This window comes from Limtongia smithiae (assembly GCF_038497785.1).
Source record: "Limtongia smithiae strain NRRL Y-17922 unplaced genomic scaffold V1518scaffold_3, whole genome shotgun sequence".
Classification (NCBI taxonomy): domain Eukaryota; kingdom Fungi; phylum Ascomycota; class Lipomycetes; order Lipomycetales; family Lipomycetaceae; genus Limtongia; species Limtongia smithiae.
The window spans coordinates 549373-569852 of record NW_027117624.1 but is presented as its reverse complement, the minus strand read 5'-3'; the positions used below and the strand labels follow the sequence as shown (position 1 = coordinate 569852).

General features: G+C 54.8%; 6 protein-coding genes across 6 annotated transcripts; 4 read left to right on the top strand and 2 right to left on the bottom strand.

Annotated features, from left to right (window-relative positions):
• Nucleotides 1-214: 214 nt before the first annotated feature.
• V1518DRAFT_437223 (uncharacterized protein) lies at nucleotides 215-3499 on the bottom strand (the record flags this gene model as incomplete). The annotated part of the gene is made up of 1 exon (XM_066906319.1): nucleotides 215-3499. One exon carries the CDS (start codon nucleotides 3497-3499, stop codon nucleotides 215-217), a length of 3285 nt encoding a protein of 1094 aa, XP_066760706.1.
• Nucleotides 3500-4610: 1111 nt separating this feature from the next.
• On the top strand, nucleotides 4611-9388 carry V1518DRAFT_413511 (P-loop containing nucleoside triphosphate hydrolase protein). The gene is made up of 3 exons (XM_066903334.1): nucleotides 4611-6127; nucleotides 6178-6954; nucleotides 7004-9388. Exons 1-3 carry the CDS (start codon nucleotides 4931-4933, stop codon nucleotides 9122-9124), a joined length of 4095 nt encoding a protein of 1364 aa, XP_066760705.1. The 5' UTR covers nucleotides 4611-4930; the 3' UTR covers nucleotides 9125-9388.
• A 1059-nt stretch (nucleotides 9389-10447) lies between these two features.
• V1518DRAFT_413508 (P-loop containing nucleoside triphosphate hydrolase protein) lies at nucleotides 10448-15208 on the top strand. Its single transcript, XM_066903333.1, has one exon. The coding sequence runs from the start codon at nucleotides 10870-10872 to the stop codon at nucleotides 14977-14979; it is 4110 nt and encodes a 1369-aa protein (XP_066760704.1). The 5' UTR covers nucleotides 10448-10869; the 3' UTR covers nucleotides 14980-15208.
• A 463-nt stretch (nucleotides 15209-15671) lies between these two features.
• Nucleotides 15672-17735, top strand: V1518DRAFT_201555 (thiamine diphosphate-binding protein). Its single transcript, XM_066900897.1, has one exon. The coding sequence runs from the start codon at nucleotides 15919-15921 to the stop codon at nucleotides 17713-17715; it is 1797 nt and encodes a 598-aa protein (XP_066760703.1). The 5' UTR covers nucleotides 15672-15918; the 3' UTR covers nucleotides 17716-17735.
• On the bottom strand, nucleotides 17699-19897 carry V1518DRAFT_413507 (DNA polymerase alpha subunit B N-terminal-domain-containing protein). The gene is made up of 2 exons (XM_066903332.1): nucleotides 19387-19897; nucleotides 17699-19336 (listed from the first exon to the last, which is right to left on the bottom strand). The coding sequence occupies exons 1-2, from the start codon at nucleotides 19815-19817 to the stop codon at nucleotides 17755-17757; spliced, it is 2013 nt and encodes a 670-aa protein (XP_066760702.1). The 5' UTR covers nucleotides 19818-19897; the 3' UTR covers nucleotides 17699-17754.
• On the top strand, nucleotides 19870-20476 carry V1518DRAFT_201626 (replication factor A protein 3). The gene is made up of 3 exons (XM_066900898.1): nucleotides 19870-20144; nucleotides 20201-20303; nucleotides 20358-20476. Exons 1-3 carry the CDS (start codon nucleotides 19995-19997, stop codon nucleotides 20423-20425), a joined length of 321 nt encoding a protein of 106 aa, XP_066760701.1. The 5' UTR covers nucleotides 19870-19994; the 3' UTR covers nucleotides 20426-20476.
• The last annotated feature ends 4 nt before the right edge of the window (nucleotides 20477-20480 follow it).

The window sequence follows — 20480 nt, the reverse complement described above, 5'->3', positions numbered from 1 at the left end:
GTCCAAAATTCACGCTATAATACAAAGATGACTCAGGTCTCAAACATAGAGCTCTACTTATTATACCACCTCAGCCACGACTCAACTACCAACCGTAATGCCGAACGATGTGAAGGAACATTGAAACACGGAGAAACATAATAAACACAATAATAATGCAAAAATGCTATACCATTTGAAAAAAGATAACAGATACACGAACGCATACGCAAAACTAGTGTTCACCCAACTCCTCGTGCAACTGTTCAAGGTAGGCCTGCACGATGCCTTCGCACTCGTCCTTGACGTCCTCGCCAATGCGCCACATGCGCAACCGAATCCCGTTCGGCAGCATCATACGAGCGCGCGCGACGCGCTTCTTCCACATCGCAAGCTTCTTGTCGACAGGCAAGCTATCGTCATTTCCGCCGCGGCTACCAAACGGGCCAATGCAGGCGCGGTACGCAAACGAAGCGATGTCGGTGGCATGTTGGCCATTCGAGGAGCGTAAGGTGCCATTCGGGTTGAACAGTGGCTTTGGCGGGCGCGGTGGAAGCGGGGGCTTCTTCTCCGCCGTGGCGAGAATGGGACGCGGAGCGAGGGGAGGGGGTGCGGAGGAGGTGGCGATGCTGCTATAATTTGGAACAACGGTGGCCGCAGACTTCTTCGCTACGAGCGATGGCGCAAGCGACGACGCGCTGCCGCTGCCGCTGTGCCCAATCCGCGACGGACCGAATTGGAGCTGTTGCTGCTGCTGTTGGAACCGCGCAGTAAGGAATCCAGTCGTCTCTGGTGACTCCGGTGATGCGCTCTCGAAAGTCGACGAGAACGCTGCAAGTCGCTCCGCGAGCGGTGAGGCAGTCGAGCCAGCTGATGAGGATAACAAATCAAACATCGCACCGCTAGGACGACCTTGTGGTCGATTACTTGGCGACACCACGGATGGGTACTGCGGCGTCGGCGCGGCGATAGTCTGGGACTTGAAACCTTGCGGCTTCGGCGAGAGCTTCGGTGGTTCCAGCAAATTTGATTTTTCCTGCTTCATGACGGTGTCCGCAGGCGCGATGATGTTTGTCACGCTCGGCGAGGATGACCAGTTGGTCTCGATCGCGTGGGGCTCTGTGGTGATCTTGCGGCCACGCAGGTTTGCGGGCTTGGGATGGATCGGCGGCGGCGAGTGCGGGCGGTTGTAATAACGGTCAGGATCTGTTGACGGCGCACAGCACCAGCCCGAGTCGTCTACGAGCAAGTCGTCGATCTCATCCGGTCGTGGGACGGAACTCGTGAAGAAGCCGTTGAACTGCGACATCGTGCAGAAGTCGTCGTCGTCCGAGCACGTTGTCGTCACATCGCGGATGTAGATTGCGAGGATTTGCTCCGGGAATGCGCACGCGAGATTCACGTAGGCTTCGAGATCCATCTCGCCAGAGTCGCCTACCAAAATGAATTTGCGGTGCGGAAAGTCGGTCAAAATCGACTCGAGATTGAACCGTTTCCGCTCCACTGCCGGCTCAAGCAGACCGTACAAGAAGCCGTTGTAGTGCTTCAGGTGCATCGAACCGGTTGGCAGACCGGCACGTCGCAGGAACTTGGAGATCGAAGGATACAGCTGCCAAGGCGAGTTGGATACATAGTGGATCGGAACACCCATCTTGGTGAGATCCTGGTACCAGTCCGCGACGCCCTTGATTTCCAGTTCCGCGTAGTCCTTAACAAATACATTCTTGAATATGCCAGACTTTGCGCCGGTAATGCCGGTGTGCTTGACAGTATCGTCGATATCACTGATCAAACTAACACCAAAGGACTCAATGACCTTGACTTCCTCAACTGTAATCAAATCGTTTCCACATTCAACACAGGAAATCGCCGGCTCGTACGTCAATCTTAGACGAACACCGAAATGTCCACTGTCGGTTGTAGTCACGCTGTAGGTACTGTACTCCTCAGTCTCAGTAGATCCAACGTGAATCGTGACGTCCTCGCGAGATATCGCACGGGCCATAAATGGCGCGATACGCTCCTGCATGGTGCTCTCGGGGTTGTAGGATGAGCGGAACGAAATGAGCTTTGGACGCGGTGGTAACGGAGGTGGCACATTCTGAGCGGCCACGGAAGGGGACGAGGGGGGGATGTTGCCGCTGAATGAGAGCGTCCTACTAAGATTCAAAAACGAACCACGACGGTCATAGTTAGGGAAGTAGTTTTGCGTAGTGACAGGGGACGATGACAATGGAGCGTTGACAGCATTGGCAGACACGACTTCACTGTTGTGGCCGGAGATGGAAAGAGTCGACCCGTTGACTTGATTCGCGTAGAAAGACTGCTGTCGTCTAATATCATTGCCACTGTTGACCGGCTTCAAGTTGTTATGGATTGTGGAAGAGGTAACTGGCGAAAGTCTGGGTGCAACAACTGTCTTGTGGTGGTTCTCAACAACCTCCTCATCATCTGTCTCGGAAAAGTAGTCGGATTCAGTATCAGAGTCGAGGTTAATGAGATAGTTGGAATTTCCTCCTCGCGAGGACAGTAATGGCTGGCGTTCGTTTCCAAATGTCGGCTGGAAGTTGCGGTTGCTGACTGTACCAGCGGGAAGACGCGCGGGTGAGTAGGTATCGCGACGGGGCGAGCCGGAAAGGCCATACACCGGCGAGCTCGGGGAGAATGCGCGATCATTGCTTGTAGTTCGGCTGATTTCGGATCTCGAGCTGCGAGGAATGTTGACGGCGGGGGAAGTTCCTAGCACGGATTGATCGGACTGAAATCGAACCGGATTGAACCCAACGCCGGAGCCTCTCCTAGATGGGGACGGTGAGGCCTGCCGAGTGAGAATAGAGCTGACGCTGATGGACGAGTTATTTTTTGGGAGGTTAATAGCCGATCCACGTGGGGAGGTCGGTCGCAGAGTGCTACTAGCTGACGACAAGTCCGCACCAGCGTCCGGCTTTGCCGTGCTACCAGCGTTTTCAGGCGCTGGGATACCAGCTACTTGACGGACGAAGCCAGCAAAAAGCCTGTTTTTTCGATTTGGCAGACCTGGGGCGTAAATCCAACCGCGGATATCGATTTCGACGAAGCCGTTGTCGAGCCGTCTTGCGTAGGAGGGGAACATCACAAGTTTTTCGCCATTTCTGTCCTCGAGCAAAGTCGCTGACTCTGATGCAGTGGAAGCCGTAGCAGTACCGGAGGTCTGTGAGCTTATCGAGGTTTGCTTCTGCAGTTGATCTTGCTGTTGCTGGGCGGCACGCGCGAAGGATGTGAAGGAGGTCGAGGAGAGCAGGCGGTAAAACTTCTGAGGGCTGCTGTTGTTGTTGTTGGGAACACCACCAAAACTGCGAGAGTCAGTACCACCCTGACGCTGTGAGAGTAGCTGCTGGCGCTGGCGGTTGAGCAGCTGCTGGTACTGATCGAATTGGTCCTTCTTCTGCGTCAGGTACTTTGCTACCTTCTCACGCTTCGATGGCGGTGGGTCGATGGGAATGACGGCAGGGAGGCCGCGTGGCTGAGCCGGTGAAAACATCGCGGCTGCAAGGAAACGCGGTGCGAACGAAAAAGACAACGAAAGAAAGGAGCCAACCGCGGCCGAGGAGGAGTGCCTTCCTGGCTATTTGGATGGTACGAAGAGCAGTTTGCGCATGACCACTAACCAGTTGGCGGTCGCCACAGCGGCTGTTCTGGGGTCCACGTGCAGCGGGGACGCGGAGCACTATAACACGTGGTCCCGTACTCTGGACCCCACTACAGAACATCATCATGTGATAGTCACGACTGCGGCGCGGGGCCTTCTCTCGCGTTATTCTCCCGCCCTCTCTAAACTGCTTCACTGCTTGCTGCTGGCGGTGTAGTACAAGAACTGCTCTATGTTGGCAGTTGCAGCGGAACACGGGTCTCAACGATGTGCAATGCCAAAACCAACCAGCGACGGCAGCCAGCGACGATGTAGTGCAGTGGTATGACCTGTTGACGTCGAGAAGTGCAGTCATCGGCTGATCCAAGCGTGACTGGCGACTTGTGGGACGGCGCCAACGATGTCACCGTCGGACTCCTCTGATCTCGCCATCGCTCTTGAGTCCTTGACTGCATGGCTGCCTGCATTGGAGAGCCTGTTGACTGGAGGATCTGTATATCATCATCCTTGCTCGCATCGACGATCGCCGCAGCATCGTGCACAAGCCGTGTACATCTGCAGCAGCGCTGTCAAGGTGTGCGCTGCGAGGGGCTCGTGCTTTCGTAGTCGTGTCCCCTATGTGGGTGGAAACCCGAGCACGAGTCCGAGCCCCGCGTCGGGTTCGGACTCGCGTCGTGGCATGCGCGGCGACAAGCGAGCCAGACTTGGCTGCGCCGCTGAGCAAGCAGCAGCGGGGACGAACTGCCTAATGCGGAAGTGGCGCTGCCAAAGGGCCCGTGCGCGCTGCCCTTCCCCTGCGCCTTCCCCTTTTGGGCCATCTCCGCCTGTCCACGCGACCCCCGGTCCGAGGGATCAGGACGATCGTGGGACGTGATTACGCTTCACGAAAGGGTTCATAAGCGCAAGAGTAGGAGTGTCTGAGCAGACTCCTCGCTGACCCAAAATTTCCCGCGGTAAGGGGCGTGCGGGGGGTGGGGTCGATCTGTTTGGGACTTCGATAGGACTCGGACATTAAACTTTACATGTGCGTGCGTTTGTTTTGGTATGCATCGTTTCGCCGAATCGTCTGGGCTGTCCACACTTCTCCTGAAGAATCCCTGTTCGCAGGCCCTGCTCTCAAGTCCTGGTTCTTGCTTGGCTTCTCTCCTCAGCACTTTTTGTATTTGCTCGTCTACGCACCAGACTCAGCATCGACACCGACAGCCGCACGGCTCGCGACCGTTTCGCTCGACGGCCTGTTTCTGTTGTTGTGGTCTGCGCTAACCGCCCCCCCGGGCTGCTCCACCAACCTCCACTATTCGCGCAACCACCACAGACCGCATAATGCCCGAAAGTTCGCAAGGCAATAGCAGTGGCAGCGGTTCTGCCGCTAGAGACGGCGAAACCACCTCTCTGCTCTCGCCGTCGTCGTCGCACAGCGCCGAAGATTCCCTATTGTGTTCCGTACGCAGCTACTCCGCTATCTCGCCACAGACCACCATCGCAGACCTAGCATCCAGCACGAAGCGCTCAATAGAGTCGAACGTTCCGCCACGTCTCATTCAGCTTCTGAAGTACTCCCGCGTCGACGATTATCTGTTGTTGTCCTTTGGTGTCTTTGCGGCCCTGATCGAGAGCGCCATTGTCCCAACCTCACTCTACCTTTTCGGCCACGCACTCCAAGCTTTTGTCGACGTCGAGACACACCCTCCCGCGAATCGTAATCGTGTCCCCCCTTCAAGATGGGCTCACTGGCCAGAGTCCTACCTCGACGTTGGCTTCCTGAACGGCGGCGGTTGCTATGGAAACGTGCGGAACGCGACCACACAGCACGACTCCGCTGCCGAGATTTGCGACCACATGCCGTTCATTAGACATATCATGCGATACGCATTTTATTTGGCACTAGTTTCGTTGTCAGGGATTTTTGTCGGATTTTGGAGATCCTACATATTCATCGATCGGACTGCAGCGTTCATCCTGCGCATGCGGCAGTCCTTCTTCAAGTCCTTATTACTTCAAGATCTTCCCTATGTGGACAACGCACATGCAAACCGACTGGTGCACTTTATCGAAGCAGACTTCAATAAACTTGAGTCTGCTCTGCCTCATCTCGGCGGTGTGATTAGCTCATTATCTACGATCGCGCTCTGCCTCGCATTCGCATTTTGGCAGTCTTATATGCTTTCTGCCATCGCCATAGCTGGCATGATCTTCGCCATACTCATTGGAAACATCGGTTTTGGAATCATCAACAAGTATTCAAGCAAATCGCGCGACGATTTTTTGGAGCGATCTCTGCTCAAGACCGTGACCACCAGCATCCGGAGCATCCATGCATACGGCATAATGCAGCGGATATTGAACTTATATAATAACTCGTTGCTTGAACCTGAGCTCATGGCTGCGAAGGCTGGGACCACTGACGGCTTGGTCACTGGTGCACTGTGCTTGCTGTTCTTCTGTTTCGACGGACTGGTGATAGTCTTCGGCATTCGACTATACAAGAGCGGAGAGATCTCATATTCCACAATGATGATGGTATGTTTGTATTTCTCTTGTGACCATTGTCGTATCTAACCAAGACTCAGGTACTGTTCAGCTTGCTGCAGTGCGCGTGGGCTTTCGAGTTGACTCAGATCAACGCCGCCAAGATCAGCGCCAGCATGCCAAGCCTAGCCAACTTGTTATCGACAATCCGAAGTCAGAAAGCCAGCGTGAAGAATGCATCAGAACCGGGGCGTGTCGTTGATTATATTCGAGGCGATGTGGAATTCCGCTCTGTTCACTTCTCCTATCCGCATAACGTCCGTGCAAATGTGTTGCAAAATTTTAGCCTGCATCTTACTCCGGGACAGTCCGTGGCGTTAGTCGGTCCGCCAGGTGCTGGCAAGAGCACAGTTTTGAGCGTTCTCCAGAAGTTCTACCAACCCACTGCTGGATCTATTTTTATTGATGGCGAAGATATCCGCGACATGGACACTGCATTTTTACTCCGAAGCATCGCATACATTTCTTCAGATCTGCCAATCTTTTCAGATACCATTTGGTACAATGTTTCGAGTGGACTTATCGGGACTGAGTTTCAGTCGATCCATGTCGAGGTGAAGCTGGCAATGGTTGTTGACGCATGCATGCAGGCCGGTGTTTGGGATTTCATCTGCGGGCTACCTAAGGGTCTCGCGACTCCTATAGGCGCGACTGGAATGACGTTGACGGACGGACAGCGATTGAGAATTGCGCTCGCTCGTTCAATTGTGGCTGATCCACGTATACTCCTGTGGGATGATACCCTCGTCAAGGATCCGGAAGAGCAGCGACAATTAGAAAAGGCGTTCAAGCGGGCATCAAAGGGCCGAACTACAATAGTATGTCAACCTCGTTGTATCTAGTGATTTGTTACTCACATTCCACTAGTTCATTCCCCATAGTGCGGCTTCTGCAGCCAAGTGCGACACCATTGCTATTCTCGAAAATGGCAACGTCGTCATGAACGACTTGAGCGAGGATATCCAGGATCAATTGAATCAGTTTTTCAGCCACAGGAGGAATGGGTTAAGATGTCAGCGGAACGATAGTTTCGAGAGTCTTGCATCTTGGCTTTCCGAGGAGTCTGCAAATAGCAGTCAGAGCGACGCGGAGATTGCCAAAGCTCGGGCTCATGAGAGCCAGAGCGATGCCGCTGGTGCTAGTTCAGATATTCAGTCGACGCCGCAGGATTGCATTGAAATCCGCGAGCTGTCCTGGGAGTTGTGTCTCTCTTGGATCGGCTTGGATGCATTGGTGAGCGTATTTCACGTGGTTCGCCTCAAGAGGCGCGATCTATGGCTTGGTGTTATCGCAGGCGGACTTTCTGGCTTCATATACATCGGATATTTTCTTATGCATGGCATTCTAGCACAAGTCTTTCAGGCGTATGGACATAGTGTGGAAGGATTTGAGAAAATCGAAATTGCTGGCTATCTGATCGCGGGAGCTATTTTAGTGCTAGGTGTTGCTTTGGGTGGGTTCAAGCTAATCTCGTGCCGGCTGATCGGAATCTTTTTTGGACAGTTTACCCGTGCTGTTCAAGTCGCGTCACTGGAGCATATCCTGCAGTCGCCTAGCAACTACGAACACCCGCAGATTGCTGATGAAGAACTTGACGCGATGGTTGATACAGTGGTCACTAATGGCCGCAAAATCGCTGCTTTGGGTGGTCCAGCTGTTCGGCACACCATCGAATGTATGACCGTGCTGTGTGTCGGCTTTTGTTTTGCGATCTTTCTCGGTCATCAAATGGCGTTTACATTATTTTCCGTTGCGCCTGCCGCATTTCTTGTCGGCTATATGCGATATCACTACATGGCAAACTTCACAGTAGATCTCGCAAAGGAAAACCGATGGTCTTTGGATTACATTAGTGCAGTTATGAAGCGATTTAAGGTTGTGTTGCTTCAGGCCATGGCTAAGGACCTTGTTGTCGAGTATAGCACCGTTCTTGCGCGATTCCGACGCGGACGGCGTGTATGGGCCAAACGTTATGCCGTTGCTGAGGGTTTGACTTGCGGCCTAAAGCCATTTGTCATGGGGCTCGGATTCTGGTACGGCGGACAGTTTGTCGTTGCAGGGAACTACAGCTTATTCCGTTTCTTCACGATCTATTTGTTATCTGTCCGTGGCATCGAGAAAACCGCGCAGGTATTCAAGTACGCGCCGGAGATGATGAACGCACTTGCTGCTGCGCGGACTGTTAGCACTTTTGCTGATGATGACGATTTCTCGGAGAACAGTTACTGCTTGGGATACAACGAGTATCGGTTGGATATCAAGTTGAAAAATGTGCGATTTTCTTATACTACGGAGTCGGTTATGTCGAATCTACGAGATCTGAGTCTAGAAGCTTTGCATGGAGACTTTATCGCCATTGTTGGAGCTGAGGAGTTGGCTGGTAGCTCAATCATCGGTCTGATCGAGGGCTTCAACAAGCCGAGCGGCGGAGATATTTTATTCAACGGACGAAGCATCGGCGAGCTAGACCTCGCATCGTACCGAGATCGTTTTTCGATGGTGAAACGCGACGAGGTCTTATACAAGGGCAGCATTAGATACAACATTGCATTAGGCGCGCTAGATGAGGACGTATCTGAGGACGAGATCATCAGCGCATGCATCATTGCACAGGTGCATGATTTCATTACGTCGCTTCCGGACGGATACGACACTATTTGTGATGAACCGGGATTGCCGTTCACGGCGGGTCAGATCCAGCGTGTTGCCATCGCGCGCGCGCTGGTACGCAATCCGCAAGTTCTGCTGCTCGACAACCCAACCGGCGGCCTGGAGAACGAGGCACTGTACGCGACCCAGGTTGCACTGAAGTCGGCGTCGAAGAATCGCACGACGATCGCGGTGACAGACCGAATAAGCGTCGCGAAAATGGCGAGTCGGGTATACGTGATGGATCGCGACCGCGTGGTGGAATCCGGAACCCACGAGCAGCTCGTCATGATGCGAGAAAAGTACTTTCAAATGTTGCAAAATCATGTACTACATTAGATTGCATTTACAAGCGGAGTCGTTTCTTTTTTGTTGTTGTGCAAGTTTTAACCCATTATTACACCACGTTTTGTTCTTGCACATTGTGAACTGGTTGTTGATGCATCCTGTAATACTAATATCTTTCTTGGGGCGTTGCCACACATGTCTTTTGGATTTTCGCTTTGATATTTGTATCTGTCTCTCATTTACGGTCTAGCTGTGATCATTAGTTTATGGAATCTAATGTATAATTACGATAAAATACACTCCTTTGCTATTTGATATGCTGATAGGGAATGTTGAGCTTGTGACGGATAGACTTTTGCCGGACGGACTAGACTGTGAGGTGATGAGTGCTAGCATAGGATGAGTTGCAAAATTTGCACACATCGCAAAGAACATTGCGATATAGCAAGAGATCTATATCGTGCGTACATGGCTGTCGAGTAGTTTGTCTCTCCAGCTCGCCGTCGCATGTTTTGTCGTCCGCCGTGAGTTCGGTCAGCGGCCCGGATGCTACGTAGACGGACTATGAGGCGCTGTGAGCGCGAGGGCGCTTCGCACCGCCCGATAAGGACATGGTACTGCTGTCGACCGTGCGCAATTTCGTACATGCGCTTTGGCCACGGCCCCCACTACAATATGCCGCAGCGCGTGCAGCTCACACTCGTGTTCGTAACGCGAGATCGCCTTCAATGCGAGCTCACATGCCGCTGCGGATCTCGTGTCGCGGAGACAAGGATCTTGAGATGTCTGAAAATATACCCTCTGTGATTTGGTCGCCGATGAATGAGGCGCAGAGAGACAGGAAGTACGATAGCCGAGTGGGAGGGGTTACAACAGTGTGAGGTTGGCACGAGTCAGCAATTCCTTATCGCGGAGCAAAGAGGCGCCGGAGACTGACTTTGCGTGCACATTAAGACTCCGCTCCTCGGATTTCCACATCTCCGTTGGATGTCTTGTCTCGTCCGCCGTTCGGCCGGAACGCGCGGAAAGTGACGGACGATGACTGATTGCGATGACTGCGGCAGAGTCATCTCTGAAGACTCACCGCCGCCATCATCGTTCGAGCAGGACACTGCATACGGAAGACATATAGTCGCGTAGAGAGATTTTAAAAACGCGCTCGAAATCAGAGGTGTCGTGCACGCCCGCCCATAGCGGAGCTCGAGGGTCTGTTCGGAGGCCCGGCACAGTTCGAGCTCTGATCAGTGCGTCGTCTATCGACTCGCAGTGTGGCTTCTGTGCATGCGCTCAGTACCCGCTTGGATCGGGCCAGTGGGGTACCTGCAGACGGTAGGACCGCGGGCAGAGCAGACTGGTAGTGGTGGCTTTGCCACCATGGATTTGTGGAAGGGTTGTTCGTAGAGAGGACTACGACGTAGCCTGGAGTTTGGGTTTGCCGCTTCGGCAGACATTGGCTACTGCTCGTCCACGTCCATGAAGCTTGCGAGTGGGCAGGCAGGCGCAACGGCGAAAACGAGGCGCTGAAACGAATATGTAGGCGCGCTGACTCACGACGGAGGCGTGTCACCGCGCGTGCTGCTGGAGCTTGGAGGTTGCGGGGGTTTGCCCTGTGCACGAGGCTTATCATTCCTGCTCAGTATCGCGATGATGATCGGTAACAGCGCTATGTCCATCTGCATTCTGTCAAAGCGCTTCCAGGCCCGTCAATTGGGCTTCTCTCATATACCTCTATAGTTCCGACTTGCTTTCTGCCCAGTTCCTGCGCCGCCCTGTCCAACTTCCGCCGTCGTCCAAATATGCCAAAGTACGACGAGGAGAAGACGCCGCTCAACGTCTCGGTCAAGGACTTAAGCTCCGACACCGAGTCCATTGCGAGCACCGAGAGCAAGAATCGTGGAGGCTACGCCGCCATCGATGGCCTCAGCGACGAGTTTTCTGGCCTGTCTGACAGAGACGCCGAAATCCTGCGCCAGCAAGTTGTCGTCCCCAACATCAGCTCCTCCTTCTTCCGCTTGTACAGGTATGCCAACAGCAACGACAAGATCCTTCTCAGCGTTGGCGTCCTCGCCTCCGTCTTGGAAGGTCTCATGAGACCGCTCATGTCGTTCGTATTTGGCTTCGCCACGCAGGACTTCACGGATCTCGGTAGCATGGTCCGGACACCTTCGTATTTCAACTCTAGCTACTACAAGGACATGGAGTCGAGCTATACCAACAAGACCGCCGGAATGACCTATAACGAGACTAGTGGGTACTGGTATTACACCCCCAGCAACGAGTCGTACTACAACAACTACACGAGCGAGTACGAGTACTACTCAATGGACTCGTCTGAATTTGTCCGCAGCATCAGCCGAAACGCGCTTTTTCTCGCGCTGATTGGTGTCGCCGTCGTTCTTCTCACATACATCAAGTCGTTCATATTCATTGACCGTGCCGAGGTGCTCTCCTCGCGCATTCGTGAGCAGTACCTGGCCGCGACACTGCGACAGAATATCGGCTATTTCGATAAACTCGGCGCAGGCGAGATTACGACCCGCATTTCCTCTGATACCGTGCTCATGCAGGACGCGCTGTCCGAGAAGATCTCGTACGTCATCTCGCACTCTACGACCTTCATAGGCTCTATCGCTGTCGCGTACTCGCAGTCATACATTCTCACTTCGATCATCCTCGGCAACGTCGCGGCTATCATTGCCACCAGCTTCATCGGCTCGTGGGCGATCACAAAGTACGCTGAGAAGTCGCAGGACAGTTACGGTGTCGGCGCGACGCTCGCTGAAGAGGCTATTTCCAGCGTGCGCAATGTGCAGGCTTTTGGGATCCAAGAGCGAATGGTGCAGGCGTATGACAAGTTCCTTGTCATTGCGGAGAAGTACAACATCAAGGTCGGATACGCGAGCGCGCTGCAGACCGGTTTCACGCACTTGTTTGCGTTCGGCATTGATTCGTTGGCGTACTACCAGGGCACATACCACTATACGACCGGCGAGCTTTCCGTTGGTGTTATCATGACCGTCATCATGACTCTGTTCCAGGGTGCGTTCTCGTTCACCATCATCTCGCCGTACCTCGCCAACATCGCGACCGGTCTGGCCGCGTCAACCAAAATATTTGCGACCATCGACCGTAAGTCGGCTATCGACTCCTCATCCGAGGCCGGCAAGCGTCTTGAGAAGGTTGAGGGCCACATTGAACTCCGCAATGTTCGTTTCATCTACCCGTCGCGTCCTAACGTGACAGTTCTTGATAACTACAGCCTCGACATCCCCGCAGGCGAGACGATCGCGCTAGTGGGCTCATCCGGCTCAGGCAAGAGTACTATCATTGGTCTGATTGAGCGTTTCTATAACCCTCTCTCTGGCCAGATCTTTCTCGACGGACACGACATCATGGACCTCAACACGCGATGGCTGCGCCAGAACATCGCGCTTGTCTCCCAGGAGCCGAGCTTGTTTGCGTGTTCTATTTTCGACAACATTGCATTTGGATTGATCGGCACTAAGTACGAGACTGCATCTAAGAGCGAGAAGATGGAGCTCGTCGTCGAGGCGTGCAAGCAGGCGAATGCTTGGGATTTCATTAACAACATGCCGGACAAGCTCGAGACCCAGGTCGGCGAGCGCGGTTTCCTCATGTCAGGTGGCCAGAAGCAGCGGATTGCCATTGCGCGCGCCATTGTTTCGAACCCTCGAATTCTTTTACTCGATGAAGCCACGTCTGCACTTGACACCAAGAGCGAGGGCGTTGTCCAGGAAGCGCTTGACCGTGCGTCCAAGAACCGGACTACTATTGTTATTGCTCACAGACTATCGACGATCAAGGACGCGGACCGCATTGTTGTCATGCGCAGTGGTGTTATTCTCGAGCAGGGCACGCACGAGGAGTTGATAGCAAAGAAGACTGAATACTACGGACTCGTGCAGGCTCAGAGCATCGATGGCGCAGACAACTCGACTGCGGCGTCCGACAGCTCCGACTCAGAAGAGAACAGCAGCGTCGATTTCAATGAGAAGGGCATCCCACTTACTAAGTACAACACCAATCTCGCACTCGCAAAGATTAAGACCGGCAAGTCTGTTGCCATCAGCTCGTACGCGGCTGAGGAGAAGGCTGAGAAGCCGCTTGCGTCAGCCATTGATATTTTGCGGATGCTATTCAACATAGGCCGCTCGGATCTCACGTCGCTTTTGATCGGATTATACTCTGGCGGTATTACTGGTGTCGCGTACATCGGCATGTCGTTCTTGTACGGTACCGCTCTGCAGGCTTTCCAGCGCTACGGCATGCCATTCTACTTTGATACTTTACGCCGAACTCTCTATCCGCTTGCCGCGTTTATGTTCATGCATGGTATTATTCTGTTCTTCTCCAACGCGATTGCCGGGTCTTTCCTGGGATACTCGTCGAGTCGTCTAGTTCGTAAGATCCGCGAGATGTCTTTCCGACAGCTATTACGCCAGGATATCTCATACTTCGACGAGGGCGAGCACACCGTCGGCGCGCTGACGTCATCACTGACGAGCGATTCGCAGGCCATCGACGCGCTTGGCGGCGAGACCACGAACAAGATGGTGGAGTCATTGGTTATTCTTGGTGCTGGCTCGATCGTGTCGCTGATCATTGGATGGAAGCTTGCGTTGGTTATGTTCGGCACTATCCCGATTATTCTCGTTGTCGGCTACTTCCGGTTCAAGTATCTGTCGAACTTCATTGAGCAGACCAAGAACGAGAACTCGAGCTCGTCGGACTACGCGTGCGAGGCGACGTCAGCTATTCGCACTGTTATTTCGCTCACTCGCGAGCAGGAGATCATGGGCCGGTATCATGACAGTCTTGAGAAGATGGTCAAGTCGAACCGCCGGGCAAACAACAAGTCTGCGCTTCTCGACGGTATTGCGCGCGGCATGCAGTATTTCATCATGGCGCTAGGTTTCTGGTTCGGCGGTCTGCTCGTCGCATCAGGCGAGTACACGCTATTCCAGTTCTTCTTTGTGTTTGTGCTGGTCGTGTTTGGATCCGAGACGTCGACGACGGTGTTCACTTTCGCTCCGGAGATGGGCAAGGCGCTGCGTGCTGGTCGCAGCATCAAGGAGCTGCTCGAGGCGGTTCCCGAGATCGATGCCACGAGCACGGAGGGCAGCATGCTCAACCCGACAGAGGTCAACGGCGAGATCGAGTTCAAGGACGTTCACTTCCGGTATCCAACGCGTCTCGAGGTGCCTGTTCTGGCCGGCCTGAACCTGAAGGTGAAGAAGGGCCAATTCATTGCACTCGTTGGCGCGTCGGGCTGTGGCAAGTCGACCACAATTGGCTTGATCGAGTCGTTCTACAGACCACAGCGTGGCGCGGTACTCCTTGACGGCGTTAATGTCTCGGAGCTGAACGTGTCGTCTTACCGGTCAAATATCGCGCTTGTGCAGCAGGAGCCTGTTTTGTACGCGGGCTCGATCAAGTACAACGTCTCGCTTGGCTCGTTGCATGCTGTTACAGATGAGGAAGTCGAGGCCGCATGCCGCGCTGCCAACGTTCACGATTTCATCATGTCGCTCCCAGAGGCTTACGACACCATGTGTGGTGCGAAGGGTATGCTCTTGTCCGGTGGCCAGAAGCAGCGTATTGCTATTGCACGTGCGCTTATCCGCAAGCCAAAGGTGCTCCTCCTCGACGAGGCTACCTCCGCGCTGGATTCGGAGTCGGAGAAGGTCGTGCAGGCTGCGCTTGACAGCGCGTCGAAGGGCCGCACCACAATCGCGGTGGCGCACCGACTCAGCACGATCCAAAACGCGGATATTATTTATGTGTTCCATGCCGGTCGTATCGCCGAGAGCGGCACTCATCAGCAGCTGTTGGCGCTTAAAGGCCGATACTTCGAGCTGGTCAAGCTGCAAGCTCTGGAGAACTAGATCGGCACATACTAAAAAAACTTGAGATTTGGCTACTACATTCTTTTTTTTGGTTTTTCGCTTATTTTCCCTCTTTCATTCTCTCTCTCCTTCATCATTCAGTGGGCTCAGCACTCATGTGGATGCGCAAGTCATATACACTCCGGATAGATGGAATTTGGTGTTTGGTTGGTGTAAAGCATTCTTGGTAGCGTTTGTGTATCTGTATGTAAAATATACTTACTCGGACAGACTTGTGCTGGTGGTTGTGGAGCTAATTGGCGACCTCGTACTTTGTGCATGGCCGACCGCAATCCAGTGAGACGGGACACTGGTGAAAAGCTTCGGAGTGCGAGCCGAACAGTAGAGTTTGACCATATAAGCTTATAGCTTCCTTATGAGGCTAGTGTGCGGCTGGGCAGGGGCAGTATCGCGCACGCGCCACGGCGTGTTCCCGGGGCAGCGACTTCGCCGTTCTCCTACAACAACGAGGAGGGGGGCGAGTGAGGGACTTAGGGCGTAAATGGGCGCGCCATTAATTGATGGTTAAGCGTGGAATATTAAAAAGGAGAAGTACGTCGTTTTAGATTTGCGCGTGGAGAGATCAATTGGGCGAGGAGCGGCGGGCGATGATGTCACGACGAGTCGGCGCATCTCGGCGCCGGCATCATCCGGCAGCGGGAGCAGCGAGGACCGAATCGTCGTCACACTGTCGTAACGTAGCACAAGGCGACGCGATTTTAGACAGCTGCCAAATGCAGTGTCTGTTGCTCGAACAGAACTTGGTATATAGAAAAAAGGAGTGGAGGGCTGCGCAGTCTGGAGGCCGGCGATAGCGGTTTGGCGGCAGTGTGGTTCGAGGTGCCCGCGCGGAATGGCGCTTATAAAAGATCCCGCACCTGTGCTCTCTTCTCGAAACTCTTCTTCCTTTTCCTCTCCTCCATCACCAGTACGCAAACCATGGCTTCCTCAGACACGATACCGCTTGGCACCTTCCTCTTCCAAAGGATCTACCAGATGGGCATCACGCGCATTCTCGGCTGTCCCGGCGATTTCAACATGACGCTGCTCGATCATATCTTCAATGTCAAGGGCCTCGAGTGGGTCGGCTGCTGCAACGAGCTCAACGCCGCGTACGCGGCGGATGGCTATGGCCGCGCACGCGGCCTGCCGGGCGTGCTGGTCACGACGTACGGCGTGGGCGAGTTGTCCGCGATCAACGGCGTCTCCGGCGCGTTCGCAGAACATGTGCCACTGCTGCATATCGTTGGCGTGCCCGCGCGCCCCGAGATGGCGGAGCGCATGTGGATGCATCATACGCTGCCGAGTTCAGCAGATTTTGATAGTCCGGACCACGAGGTGTATATGCGTATGAGTGCGCCAGTGCGCTGCTGCTCGGCGCACTTAACGGACGTTACGACGCTCGCAAAGGATATCGACGCTGTGCTGACAACGGTGTGGAAGCGGTCGCTGCCTGGGTACATCTTTGTGCCACTCGATATTGTGAACGCGCCTGTACTGACGACGAAGCTGGACGTACCCCTCGTGCTTAAGATCACAAACCCTGATCCGCAGCTCGACGACCTTCTTGCGGACAAGATTCTCGAATCAATCTACGCGTCCACGAAGCCCGCCATTCTCGCGGACCTGCTCGCGCGCCGCCATCGCTCGCGCGAGCTTGTCATGACGCTTGTCAACACAACAAAGTTCCCATCGTTCTCGACCGATCTCGCCAAGGGCTTCGTTGACGAGGACTCGCCGTACTTTGTAGGACAGTACAACGGCCGTCTATCCCTCCCCGGCGTGGCGGAGGCTGTCGAGAGCTCGGATCTGGTTATCAACATTGGACCGATCATCTCGGACTCTAACACTGGTGGATTCACACGATTCATTGAGGAGAAGCACCTTATCATCCTGCACCCCGCGTATGTGTCTATCTTTGGCGAAGTGCACAAAGGTGTCCACTTCCTTCCTGTGCTAGAGAAACTCGTTGCGAAGCTCGACGTAGCGAAGCTCCCCGCCTCGCGCCCCGTCGCTTCACTCGCGATCGGCTCAGCGCCGGTCGTCCTCTCGCCCGCGGATATTTCGACTTCGTACTTTTACAGCTACATTGTGTCCAACTTCCTCGAGGCAAATGACATCGTCTTCGCCGACTCGGGCACCGCGCAGTATGGCATCAACGATGCCAAGTTTCCCGGACACATCAATTTTACTACGCAGCTGTATTACTCCTCTATTGGCTTCGCACTTCCCGCTGCGCTCGGCGCATGCGTCGCCCAGCGCGAGATCGATGAGAACAAAGTTGGACCGCATGGTCGCGTCGTGCTATTTGAGGGCGACGGTAGCTCCATGATGACGATCCAGGAGCTCTCCACGATCACGCGCAACAAGTACAACCCCACGATCTTCTTCATCAACAACCACGGTTACACAATCGAGCGCGCTATCCACGGGCCCGAGGCGAAGTACAACGACATCGCACCACACTGGAAGTACACGGAGCTGTTTGCCACGTTTGGTGCAGACCCAAGCACGTACTTCTGTCGACGTGTCACGAAGCGCGCCGAGCTTGAAGAGCTGCTTGTTTCCGCGGAGTTCAAGGAGGCCGAGCACAAAGCACGCTTTATAGAGGTCGAGATGGATAGACTCGACATCCCCTGGCGGCTGTCGGCGCAAGTCGCTCAGATGAGCGAGCATACCGCCAAGTGGTTCTACGAGTACTCGCAAAAGATGGGTGAGGTTCCGCGGGCCACATAGAAGATTTATATTTGTATGTGTACGGGTAGAAGTTAATGATCAAATCTTGCGGATTTCAACTTTGCAGCGCTGCCACACGTCGTGTGCGATAAGCTCGTCCTCGTCCTCATCCTCGTTCTTGATGCCTTTCTGTGCCGAATACGGCAACACATCAATAACCGCATACGTACCACCGCTCTTGTGCTTTGTGAGCGTGCCGGGGTTGATCGCGACGACGCTATCGACAACTTTTGCAAAGTACCGAAGGTCGGACGGAAGCACGAGGATATCAGGCAACACTGTCATGTCTGCGAGTCCCATATAGCCCAGCTCGAGCTGGTGATCGCGCGCCGGGGGAAAGACTGGGTAAAACGAGCGCTGAGCGAGGACGTTGCGTACGCCGCGGGTGAGCGCGCTGCGTTCGACTAGTGCGCTGCCGCCGGCGGAGAGCACTTCAAAGTGTTCGACCTTGGCGAGTTGCATGAGCACGTCGATGTTGGCGATGCCGAGCACACTTGCGTTGAGTGCTACGCACGAGGGGTTGCACAGCCATTTCGTACGGCGGCCAAGGCCGAGTGATAACTTGCTCTCAGTTGACTCTGTGGATGTGGTGTGCACAGCGGGAGGCGGGGCCGGAAAGGAAATGTGTTGCTGGATAGCCTCGCGCAGGCCAGATTCCGGGACAAGCAATATCTGGGCATGCGGTAACGCGCTCTCGAACCGCCGCATCTCGCGCGCTACGCGGAGCCGGAACACGTCCTCGAACGAAGCAGCGCCCTGACTCAGCAGCTCTGCAAGATCTGCGTTATCTTCGCCGTTGTCCATGCCGTGGTCGTCATCGTCGTCGTCGCACTTGCGATTCTGGAACAACGGGTGCGTGGCATCGACGAACGGGCCGAGCAGTACAAGCGCATCTGCGCGCGCGGCGATCGCGTCGTCGACGAGTTGGCGCAGCGGCGCATAGGAAAGCGAGTCGCGTGTGGTGTACGGACCTTTTGCGAGCACCGTGCGCGTCATGGTTGAGTGCTGCGCGAGCTGCCGGCGCGGCGACGCGTGCGGTTGTAGATCCGGTAGGTGAACGATACCGGAGACCATGAAACATGTGCCCGTCGGGTTACTGCCGCGCAGCGCGACGATTTGACCGGGGAAAATGCTGAGTGATGAGAGTGTGCCGGGACGTGATTTGAATGCACCAAAGCTCAAAGGCACACGCGCACCGGAGCCCATGCGGCGGGAGGTCTCCAGGAATACGGAGGAGGTGTTGATCCGCGAGATGTCAGCGTGCTGTACAGAGTCCGAGACGATGCGACCGACTACCACCACGTCACCGTGCGAGATGGCTGCAGGGTTCGCGAGAAGATCGACCTCGACTTCTGCGCCGTCGCTGCCGTTGTTGTCCGCCACTTTTGCGTCACGCTCGGACTGAATTTGTTTCCGTGTGAGGTCGGCGAATTGCTCGATGCGCTCGTCGAGGTACTCGGACGTCTCGAGTAGGCTCTGGCGCATCGTGCGGAAATGGTACTTGCGCATGTCCATGAACGCCGTGAGACGTGGTTTGGTGGCGGTGCCAGTGTGCGAGGTAGTGAGAGTGTCGTTGAGTGTTTCAAGAACGGTGGCAGAGCCGACTCGGGGGGTGTATGAGCTACATGAGTTAGCATGAGGTATCAAGGGTGTGGCCGAAGAGTGACATACGTGGCATTGAGAGGTGAAGAGCGCGCGAGCGTCGTCGCCATGTCAGCGATCGTCTTCGCAGGCGTCGGCGTTGTGGCGAGCCCGGCAAACTTGCGCTTCAGCGGCGTCCCGGCACTTGACGGACTCGACGCATATGGCGACGCATGCTGGTGCTGCTTCGCTTGCCGTGCGCGCCGACGCTCAAGCTGCTCCTGCAGTTGCAGCCGCAGATCTTCAAGAAGCTGCTCATCAAGCTCGTCTGCTCCGGCGGAAGGTTTCACAGGTGTGCCGTCAGCGGGGAGACGCTGGAGTTGGTGGGACTCGATCTTGTAGAAGAGCTCGTCGGCGGAGAGCGAGTATGACTTGCGCAGCTGTGTGCAGATGTTGCTGAGAGCGGGGGAAAGAGTGGCAAAGTAGGCGTCCGGGCCGGAGGACGTGGTGGCGGAGGGCATTGTGAGCCGGTGTTGCCCGTGTGGGGGAGTAGTGATGGGAGAGAATGGTCGCGACGCGTCAAGACGCGACGTCGACGCGTCGCATGTTACGCGAGGGGCACGTACCGCCTCACTGATCGCGTTCTCTCCGCGGACCTCAATTGCGACTGTACATCGAACCCACCACCACACATCAAGATGCCAGCCGACTCGACCCCGCGCGTAAACGCGACACACTTGCACATATATCCGAACCAGACGGTGCGATTAGTGGGCAAGGTCATGGAGATCAACGGGGATGTTGCAGTGTTGGACGCGAAGGGTACTGTGCGCGTCTTCGTGCCGAGTGTGAGTACCGAGGGAGAGAGGACGGCCTGCTGGACGATGGGCGCTAATGGGTGCAGGATAATACTATGGCTATTGGCCACGCGTTTGAGGTGACTGGGAAAGTGCAGCCGGACCTGACGATTCGGATGTTGGATGGAACTGATTTCGGCACAGGTCTAAGTAAGTTGCCTGTGAGGAGAGGTGTACCTGGAGAAGAATGCTGACAGTCTACAGACATGGATAATGCAAACACTTTGGCAGATCTGGTGCAGCGGTTTCCGGATATTTTTTTCAGCAAGTAGGGTCAGCGCAAGGGTAAGTAGGCATGCGACTGGACCGTACAGGCGCAATATGCTA

Bases quoted from the DNA above. Each gene is read 5' to 3' on its own strand.
- V1518DRAFT_413511 (XM_066903334.1), top strand. From the start codon at position 4,931: ATGCCCGAAAGTTCGCAAGGCAATAGCAGTGGCAGCGGTTCTGCCGCT. The intron at 6,128-6,177 runs GTATGTTTGTAT...ACCAAGACTCAG, and splicing joins CATATTCCACAATGATGATG to GTACTGTTCAGCTTGCTGCA. The intron at 6,955-7,003 runs GTATGTCAACCT...ACATTCCACTAG, and splicing joins CAAAGGGCCGAACTACAATA to TTCATTCCCCATAGTGCGGC.
- V1518DRAFT_413508 (XM_066903333.1), top strand. From the start codon at position 10,870: ATGCCAAAGTACGACGAGGAGAAGACGCCGCTCAACGTCTCGGTCAAG.
- V1518DRAFT_201555 (XM_066900897.1), top strand. From the start codon at position 15,919: ATGGCTTCCTCAGACACGATACCGCTTGGCACCTTCCTCTTCCAAAGG.
- V1518DRAFT_413507 (XM_066903332.1), bottom strand. From the start codon at position 19,817: ATGCCCTCCGCCACCACGTCCTCCGGCCCGGACGCCTACTTTGCCACT. The intron at 19,337-19,386 runs GTATGTCACTCT...TAACTCATGTAG, and splicing joins TCTTCACCTCTCAATGCCAC to CTCATACACCCCCCGAGTCG.
- V1518DRAFT_201626 (XM_066900898.1), top strand. From the start codon at position 19,995: ATGCCAGCCGACTCGACCCCGCGCGTAAACGCGACACACTTGCACATA. The intron at 20,145-20,200 runs GTGAGTACCGAG...TAATGGGTGCAG, and splicing joins TGCGCGTCTTCGTGCCGAGT to GATAATACTATGGCTATTGG. The intron at 20,304-20,357 runs GTAAGTTGCCTG...GACAGTCTACAG, and splicing joins TGATTTCGGCACAGGTCTAA to ACATGGATAATGCAAACACT.